The sequence below is a fragment of the Rhinopithecus bieti genome, unplaced genomic scaffold, assembly GCF_001698545.2.
Source record: "Rhinopithecus bieti isolate Rb0 unplaced genomic scaffold, ASM169854v2 scaffold_641, whole genome shotgun sequence".
NCBI classification, from domain to species: domain Eukaryota; kingdom Metazoa; phylum Chordata; class Mammalia; order Primates; family Cercopithecidae; genus Rhinopithecus; species Rhinopithecus bieti.
Genome location: NW_016803417.1, coordinates 5095219 through 5105266, shown reverse-complemented (window position 1 = coordinate 5105266; position 10048 = coordinate 5095219). Strand labels below are relative to the sequence as shown.

The 10048-nt window shown below is 42.8% G+C and overlaps 1 protein-coding gene across 4 annotated transcripts in view; it reads left to right on the top strand.

Moving 5' to 3' along the window:
- Positions 1–357: 357 nt before the first annotated feature.
- The window catches only part of DOCK8 (dedicator of cytokinesis 8), a 249155-nt gene continuing 239464 nt past the window's right edge, over positions 358–10048 (top strand). For 2 of the 4 annotated variants that reach the window (XM_017883744.1, XM_017883749.1), the window contains exon 1: positions 1578–1693. Coding sequence is in view for 1 of the 4 variants with exons in the window: in XM_017883739.1 (XP_017739228.1) it covers positions 598–650 (53 nt within the window). In the remaining 3 variants the exon portion in view is untranslated. Of the gene's footprint in view, positions 651–1577; positions 1694–10048 lie in introns of those variants that run through there. The other 2 variants (XM_017883739.1, XM_017883759.1) reach the window with 2 other exon arrangements.

Sequence of the window (10048 nt, the reverse complement as noted above, 5' to 3'; positions counted from 1 at the left end):
GGATGAATCCATTATATTTATTTAGTGTCCCAGGAAGGACGATGGGCATATTGCTTGCAAAAGTTGATTTGAACTGATAGATTCCACTAACTTTTTTTTGTCTTTTTTTTTTTTTTTTTTCTGCCTTCTTCGAGAATGGGTGTCAACCCTTAATAACACCTAGCCTTAAGAGTCCCTGGGTTGATTCCCGACCTCGCCAACTTTGTGGGGCTTCCACAACTTGCCCACATTCCCTGGCAGCTTCTGGCAGATGGAGTTTCCGGCCCGCGCTCCTTTCTGCGAGAGGTCGGTGGCCCTGGGCAGAGCGCGCCGTCTGACCGAGTATCCGGAGGCCAGTTCCGCGCTGGGTCCACGCCCTCCTCGCCCGCCGCTGCCTGCATGCCAGGCCGGGTGGCGGGGCTGGCCGTCGCTGCTCGGAGCTTGGGCCCTCCCCCGGGGTGATTTCAGCGTAGAAGGTGGAAATGCGGAAGTTTCCAGGGCCGACTGACAGATGAGGCTTGCGCCTGGCTTGGTATGCTCCGCGGCGACTCTGCGGCGCGCCGGACCCCAGCTCTCCGCACCCCGCGACCCTAGAAGCCACCGAGCAGCCGGCGGGCCATGGCCACTCTGCCCAGCGCAGAGCGCCGCGCGTTCGCGCTCAAGATCAACAGGTAAGACGCCCCCCGCGGCGCGGCAGGTCGCGGCCGGACATCCCAGCACCCGCGTGGCTCGGAGCATCGCTGCGGGGGCCGAGGCCGGACGAGTCCCTTCGCGTCCGCTGCAGGGCGCGCCTGAGACCTGGGGCGCCCGGTTCCCGAGGCTGCAGCGGTGGAGCAGCTGGACGCGCGGTGGCTCCTGCGCTGGGCCCGGCTAGGTCCTCCCCGAGAATCTCGGTGCTCCTGGATGTTCTCAGCCACCGGGGATCGCTTCCACCTGGGATCGCTTCCCCGCACAACCTCCCCCGCTCCGCCCTCCAGGTTCTTACAGGTGGCCGGGCCTCAGGAGGGTGATAGGCGCCGGGGTAACTGTGTTGAGCACGCCACGGAGTGTCTCATAAAGGGTTCCTTCCTTTGAGGCAAGTCTGAACGGAGGGAAAGAAGTGAAGGGCTAAAATGAGAGTTGCGTTTGAGGCAGGCTGCAAGACTTCTGTTGTCCTGAGCAGGGCTCTGTCCTCTCCTGCTTCATTATTCCAGAGTTTGGCTCCTGGTGGCATCGCTATTTTTATACCCTGCTCCAAAGGAGCCATGAAGTGGAAAAAGTGATTTTTTAAAATTTCCACTTAAATAAACCAAAAGGAATGGCCTGTGACTGACATTTTGAGATTTACAGGACTCCAGCAAAAAACTAAGGAATGGGGGATCCCAACTCACCATCCAATTCCTAATCAAAGTTGTACAAACTAAATGTAAGCACATTTACTGCTCAAAGTTCTCAGTAAAGGTGCTTTAACTGCAGTTTTTCCTCCACTGAAAACTGCTGACAAGTATTTGGGACATTTTTGTCTTGCCCTGAGAAAGCTAGACTGTCTAGTTAAAAAATAATAGGAAACTCATCCTGAAGTGTCAACTTATTCTGTTGCCCACGGGGCTGTCCGATTTGTTCATCTTCATTTAGCTGAGCCTGTGAAAGGTGGATTCCACTGTAGGTTCTTTGTGCTGTTAGTGTGTGAAGAGGTTTGAATAACGAAGAATTAAAAGCCCAGAAAAACAAGGAGGTAAGGTCTTCTAGAGGGCATATTGAGCTTTATTACGATTTTATTTCCACTTGATATGTAACTGCCAGCAAACTGTTTCTCTTACTTTACTATTTCTTCATCTGTAAAATGAGTTTAATTATTTATATATATTGCATATTCATGTTGGAGACCAAAATGTATAAAGAGACTGGGTGCCATGGCTCACACCTCTAATCCCAACACTTTGGGAGGCCCAGGTGGGAGGATTACTTGAGCCCAGAGTTTGAGACCAGCCTGGGCAACATAGGGGGACCCCTGTAGCTACAAAAAATAATTTGAAAACATTAGCCAGGTGTGGTTGCATGCACCTGTAGCCCCAGCTATTCAAGAGGCTGAGGCAAGAGGATCGCTTGAGCCCAGGAGGATCACAGCTGTGATCATGCCATTGCACTTCAGCTTAGGTGAGACAGTGAAACCCTGTCTCAAAAAAACAGACAAAAACAAAAACAGAAACAAGGCATGAAGTATATCAGGGATCTCCCTATGGGAATTTTTTTCTACATTAGGGTTCATAACTGTTGCATGCCATGAGGGGCAATTCATTCAGGGAGTATAGGGAATCAAACGGAAGTCACTGATGGGTGTATTATTTGCTGTAGCTGCTGCTCCTCTGTCTTTGTGAATTTTAGGTCAGGAAGTGTGACTTGGGCAGAAAGATGTTAGAAACTATGGGGTTGGGCAGGGTTGATCTGGGGTGAGTGGCCAAGACCTGGAGTAATCCTACAGGCAGTCTTGCAAGCAACTTTGGGAGTCGGTGTCACCTGGGGGTTAAGAATAAAGACCCTGGTTAGTGTCTGATTTTCTTGCAAATTGGCTCTCAGCTACGAAGTCACTGTGCAACACTAGACATGTTACTTAACTTCTCTAAGCTTTGGTTTCTTTATATGTCAAATAGAGATAATCATAGTACCTACTTCTTATCACTGTGGGGAGGATTAAGTGAATAATAGGTACAAGGTCTGAATTGCCAAGTGCTTGATGTGTAAAATACACATTGGAATTTAGAGACAGTACAGAAAAAATAATGCAAAATGTCTTGTTAATGATTTTCATGTTGATTGCATGTTACTTGTAGTGTCTGGCTCAGAATAAATGGTAAATAACTCTTAGTTACCATCATTAACATTACAATCAACTTCATTGCTGTAATCATCTCCATCATCACCATCTTTGATAGCCTAAGATAGAAAGGTAGGAAGGCAAGCTGAAGTTGGAGAGCTTCAGGCAGAGATCAGTTTGGATTGGGTATGGAGATGCCAGTGGCTGGCTGGGAGCTTTCTTGGGGTCAATGTTTCCCCTCATGTGCCTTTCATCGGGTGCTGAGAACACAAAACACATTCAATGGAAGAAAATATGTGATGAAATCTGATCAAGAAGAGCCCCCTCAAGTTAAATAAAGTATAAAAGGTTTTATAATCCTCAGGCAAGAAAATGGATTGGAAATTCCTATTCTTAGAGTTCTGTTTTCCTCTTTGAAGCATTCTATGTATTGTGTGGGAGAGTTATGCTAAGGAGTTTGGCAGAAATTGTTATTCAAAGGAGCAGATTGATAAGGACATACCTAGTATTAATATATCATTTAATTTCACCATTTATTATTTACTCATTGTGTCCCAGACACTATGTTACACAGTTAATGGATTTTATGATTAAATTCTCACAAAAAGCCTATCAAACTCATGAAGTCTTGTACAGAAGAGGAAAAGGAATCTCAGCGATAGAGCTTCACAAGGCCATGTAATTTTTTCAAGAACAACCAGCAATGGCAGAGCTGGGATTGCAAACTGCTCCAAAGACTGTGCTCTTAATTGGGCCTGTTGTTATTTTGATCCATGTATCCCAAGAATTTCCCTTAAAGCAAGAGGGGAATTAATTTTTTTAAAAAATCATCATTTTGGTAGCAGCATTGGCAAAGTGTTCTGTGTCTGATTAGTGTTTAATATATAAACATTAACAATGTGATGTTTTGCAATGTTGAAGGTGGAAAAGAAATGTTTTCCCTTGCATGTCTACCTATTATTTTTTTTTAAATAGATCAAATTCCAAAAGTAAGAACTGTGTTGAAATATGGCCATTAGTACATTCGGCATGTGCTCATGAACATGAGTAAGTAGTAAGTAGTAGTAAGTTCACCTTACTACTCAGAACGGTGTAAACTATCCCTTAAAAATATTTGTGGGATAAAACCAGTATGCTTCCTGTTAATGAAGTATTCAAATCTGATATATTAAAAATATTATTTGTAAAGAGTTCAGTTCTGGTTGGGCGCAGTGGCTCAAGCCTGTAATCCCAGCACTTTGGGAGGCTGAGAGGGGCAGATCACGAGGTCAGGAGATCGAGACCATCCTGGCTAATCCGGTGAAACCCCATCTCTACTAAAAAATACAAAAAACTAGCCGGGCGAGGTGGCGGGCGCCTGTAGTCCCAGCTACTGGGGAGTCTGAGGCAGGAGAATGGTGTAAACCTGGGAGGCGGAGCTTGCAGTGAGCTGAGATCTGGCCACTGCACTCCAGCCTGGGCGACAGAGCGAGACTCCGTCTCAAAAAAAAAAAAAAAATAAGAGTTCAGTTCTGTCCACACCAGTCTCCAGAAGGAGTAAGTAGACTATCTCATAGTCTGAGAAGAGGCCCACAGTCTTTAAATTCTGTTGGCACTGGCCTCTCATGCTCTTATAAGTTCTAAATTTCATGTGTTGTAAGCCATCATATGGGACTTGTTTTGTCTTGAGCGCCAAGTGTAATTGTATAACTTATTAATGGTTAAGCATTCCGCTAGAACCCGCAGCTCAGGAAGGTATAAGAGAAAGGACCTATCACTGAATGTTTCTGAGGTAGAAAGGTGAAATTAATTTTCTTGTAAGTGCTATATACTTGTCTTCATTTCCATTTTATTGTTGCTGACTTGTGGGCCAAGGAAAGACTAGATCTAAGTTAGGTAGTTCATAATAACGTTTACGTTTGGGATTTCAGGCGCTGCTGCATTAAATATCATAACACGGTTACTTGTAGGAACATCCAGTCTTGAGTCTTGTTAACTGCCTTTTTTCTTACTGGAATTTAGTGCCTTTGTAGATTATAAAAATTATTACTAATACTCTGAAAATTCATTAAACAAAATCTTAGTGTCTTTCAAATATAAAATAGATGTAAAACTTGATCAAATATTAAAGTAAAATGAGAACCTTGGATAAAGAGGACAAAAGTGTCCCTCTTTGTCCCTCTTGTGGATAGTCAGGATTGAAAGGAAGGAAAAATAATGACTTACACTTCTAGAATGCTTTCTATATCATAACTCATTCACCTCTATGAAATAGGAGCAGTGACTATCTCTGTTTTACAGATGGAGAAACTGAGTGCAGAGAAGCTATAGAAGTTGTTCAAAGTCACATACAACTAATCAAGATCAGAGCTGAGATTCAAATGTAGGCCGCCTGGCTCCAGAATCTTCTCTTTTAATCATTATACCATGCTGTCATCTCAGTTTTATTTTAAAATAATAATAAGTGCTACATATTGTACTAAGAACTTTATATACCTTCATCCTTTCAAAAAAGGAGCAAACAGGGCTGGGTGCAGTGGCTCACACCTGTAATCTCAGCATTTTGGGAGGCGGGAGGATCACCTGAGGTCAGGAATTCAAGACCAGCCTGGCCAACATGGCGAAACCCTGTCTCTACTAAAAAGTATAAAAATTAGCCAGGCGTGGTGGCATGTGCCTGTAATCCCAGCTGCTTAGGAGGCTGAGGTGGGAGAATTGCTTGAACTTGGGAGGTGGAGGCTGCAGTGAGCTGAGATGTGCCACTGCATTGCAGCCTGGGCGACAGAGTGAGACTCTGTCTCAAAAATAAAATAAAATAAAATAAAATAAAATAAAATAAAATAAAATAAAATAAAAAAGGAACAAAGTATTAGGCATAATAATCATCAGCAGAGAGTGATTTTATGAAAGATAAAAACAGGGTGGTAAGAAGAGAGAATAAAGTTACATAAAGATAGCATTTAAGAACAACCATAGGCTGGTCTTAGTGGCTCACACCTGTAACCCTAGCACTTTGGGAGGCCTAAGCGGGCAGATGGCTTGAGCCCAGGAGTTCGAGACCAGCCTGGGCAACACAGTAAAACCCTGTCTCTACAAAAAATGCAAAAATTAGCCAGGTGTGGTGGCTTGCACCTGTGGTCCCAGATACTTGGAAGGCTGAGATGGAAGGATCACTTGAGCACAGGAAGTTGAAGCTGCTGTGAACAGTGGTTGCGCCACTGCACTCCAGCCTGAGTGAAAGAGCGAGACTCTATCTCAAAAAAAAAGGAACAACTCCAATAATTTTGGGCATAAGGACCAGAGCACAATGAGCTACAGAGAGCTTTCTGAGAAGCATTTGCTAATTTTATCTGCAAAGATAATACAAGCATAAAAATATATGTATTCAAATGTATAGATGTGTATCTGCAGTGAAGGCAGAGCTGTTGCTCGGTAGTAGGGTGGCTGGCAGAGGGAGGTAGTGTGCTTTCAGGAATTGCTTTATTTGTCTGATGTGGTCTAGACCAAAGACCAATAGAGGTGCTTGGGCAATCAGACTCAGAATTTTTTATCTTTCACGTTTAGAATCGGTTCCTTCCAGATTCTTGGAAAAGGTCCATTTGTGCTTTAGGCATCTAGTGCTATTCTGAAGATTCCTTACAAAATGTATACCGAAATAACCTTCTACCAGGGTGAATGTTCTTCATTTGGAGTTCTTTGAGTTCCAACCATTTACATATATTGATGAAGCTAATGTTTACTTCTTCACAGACCAGTGGAAAGAAAACGTAATAACATGTAGTTACCCAGGGAGAGATGAAGAACTCAGGGGACCAAGTCTCCCATCTCAACTCCCCACAAAGCTAGTGTTAGAATAGGATGATGTTGAAAACACCTAAACTTTCCATCCTCTTTAAGGGACCATGAGAAGGTAGGGGTGTGACCATACTCAGACTTCTTGCTGAGAAAGCTAAGAAATAGAAACACTTAGTTCTTTTCAGTGGCAGGTGCTTATTAATGTTTGGCCCATTTGATAAAGGGTTAAAGCAACATGAATGTGCTACCCCTGTTCCCACAAGCATCTAGTCTAATTTCTTTCTTTCTTTCTTTCTTTCTTTCTTTCTTTCTTTCTTTCTTTCTTTCTTTCTTTCTTTCTTTCTTTCTTTCTCCTGCCTTCCTTCTTTCTTTCCTTCCTTCCTTCCTTCCTTCTTTCCTTCTTTCTTTCTTTCTCTCTCTCTCCTTTCTTTTCTTCTTTCTTTTCTTTTTTCTTTCTTTCTTTCTTTTCTTTCTTTCTTTCTCTCTTTCTTTCTCTCTCTTTCCTTCTCTCCCTTCCTTCCTTCCTTCCTTCCTTCCTTCCTTCCTTCCTTCCTTCCTTCCTTCCCTTCTTTCCTTCTTTCTTTCGTTCTTTTCTTTCTTTGACAGAGTTTCACTCTGTCACCTAGGCTGGAGTGCAGTGGCGCCATCTCGGCTCATGGCAACCTCTGCCTCCCGGGTTCAACCGATTTTCCTGCCCCACCCTCCTGAGTAGCTGAGATTACAGGCACACACCCCCACGCCTGGCTCATTTTTGTATTTTTAGTAGAGGTGGGGTTTCACCATGTTGTTCAGGCTGGTGCAGTCTAATTTCTTAGCCAGTCAGCAGCAGAAAGGCTCTCTGGGCTCTAGGTAAACACATGAAATTTGTGTAGTGTGTTTAAGTGCGGTTCCTGTGCTTCTGGAGTTGGCACAGTAGTGGCACCATTTGCTATATCGACAATGGGTGATATAGACCAAAAACAGATTGACACCTCTGAAAGTATATATGAACACATGTTGATGCAGTGTTTCTGGTGAAACTAAACAAATTGGTAAAGTTGGCCTAGGGTACAAGACATTATGTCATGTCCCACTGCATTACGATTAAACACAAGATTAGAAAGGAGAAATGATGGCAATAGATCCAGAGTTTCTCCAGCTCTCTATTCTCATGTTCATCATCATAGATAGGAAAATGCAGCCAACCCTCCTCATCTGCAGGTTGCACATCCTGGATTCAGTCAACCACAGATCAAAACTATTTGGAAAAATGTAGATGGTTGCATCTGTACTGAACATGTACAGACTTTTTTCCTTGTCATTATTCCATACATAATATAGTATAACTATTTATATAGCATTTACATTGTGTCTAGAGATGATTTAAAGTATTCAGGAGGGCTGGCCACGGTGGCTCACGCCTGTAATCCCAGCACTTTTGGAGGCCAAGGTGGGTGGATAACTTGAAGTCAGAAGTTTGAGACCAGCCTGGCCAACATGGTGAAACCCCATCTCTACTAAAACTACAAAAAAAAAAAATTAGCCGGGTGTGGTGGCAGGTGCCTGTAGTCCCAGCTACTCAGGAGGCTGAGGCAGGAGAATCACTTGAACCTGGGAGGTGGAAGTTGCAGTGAGCCGGGATCGCACCACTGTACTCCAGCCTGCATGACAGAGCAAGACTCTGTCTCATTAAAAAAAAAAACATGAACAACTCTGCATGTAAATCAAGATAGAGCTACATTATACTTTACACAGGCTGTATAAAATCCTATTGATTAGATGTAAAATGATTTATTAAATTAATTTTCTATTATTGGGCATGAAGATAGGTTCCAGGCTGGGCCCAGTGGCTCATGCCTGGAACCTGCCTCCCACTGCTTTGGGAGGCAGACACAGGAGAATCAGTTGAGCCCAGGAGTTCAAGACCAGCCTGAGCAACATAGTGAGACACCATCTCTACAAAAAGCAAACAAAACATTAGGTAGACAGGGTGGTGCATGCCTATGGTCCCAGCTACATGTAAGGCTGAGGTGGGGGGGTCACTTGAGCCCTGGAGTCACTTGAGCCTCAGGCTGCAGTGAGCTATGATTGAGCCACTGCTCTCCAACCTGGGCCACAGAGGGAAACCCTATCTCAATAAAAAAAAAAAAAAAAAAAAACAAAGAAAAAAACTAAAAGAGATAGGTTTAACTTTTCACAATAGAGTTTGATGGAGCAGTCTTATGTATCTTTTTCTGTGCTAGTGCAAACACCTTCTTACAAATTTCTAACAGTGTAGTTATTTGGTCATAGGAAAGAAACATTTTTCAAGCTTTTGACTGCCAAATTGACTCGCAGAAAATGTATACCTGTTTCTGCTCCTACCAGTGGCCCTACGAATGCTCCTTTCCCCACATTCACACCCCCACCGAGTTTTATCATTCTTTTAAATCTGTATTTGCCAGTGTTGACCTCTTCTCTTAAATGCCTGTAACCTCTTCCTGTTTAGCTTCTCTCCTAGGTCGGAGAGTGAAGTCTGAAGTCATTCTTTAGGGATTAAAATAGTCAGGCATTTCTCCTTTTTTTCTTTGCCTTACATGCAACCATAAATGGTGAGAACCTCTATCCTTTTTTGCTTTCTGCTTCTGTTCCTTTAATAGGTGGATTAATGATAAAGGTAGATTGTTCTAACAACTTAGTTATTTCTTGATTTTGTTGTAAACTCTAGCTGCCAGACTGTAAACTGTGCTTTTTACTTTGCTTAACAATGTCATTTAATCCACCTCCTCCTTTGGGTGCCTAAGCCATAGCCCTTTCAAATAAAATAGCAAATGGAAAATCAGAATCCCTTTCTATCACAAAATAAGATTCCAGATTACATAACTCACTGTATGTGTTTTCACTTGGATGAGAGAATGGAGACTATAGACCTCTTTCATACTTATTTTTAACGTTCCTTTCCCTCTAGAATTGGTTTCTGGGGTAAAAGGAAACAGTAGTACCACTCTGCTCAGAAACCTCAAAAAACTTCATGACTTCTATCATTTTCATCAAAGGGGAAAATTGATTGTTCTCCTGTGATAGAGACCAAAAATACAAATAGCTAAACTGGAACTAGATTAAGAAAAACAAATTAATCAGCTCCACCCTCTCACTCCCATCTCTTCATAAGTTAGTAGGCTTATGAGTCCTAGGCTGCTTAGTTCATTCATTTATTCACTCATGCCAGCCATTGAGGGTTATTGTGTTCTAAGTGCTGTGCTAAGCCCCAGAAATACAAAGACAAGTGAGTCATGGGCCTACCCGCAAGAAGCAAGGAGATTTACTCAAAATTAAGAACTGGAAAAAGAAAGGCACTTTCCCTGGGCTCGTAGCCCTCCATGACTTCAAAGTATTCCTCTGTGGGGTCATGCCACTAGGGATAATAGCATTATCCAAAACATTTTTGGAAATCCTTTTAGAATTATTGTCAGGGACTGCAGTACATTTATTTTTAAAAAGAAGCTTGGTGGTTTAAAATCTTTTTTTTTTTTTTTTTTTTTT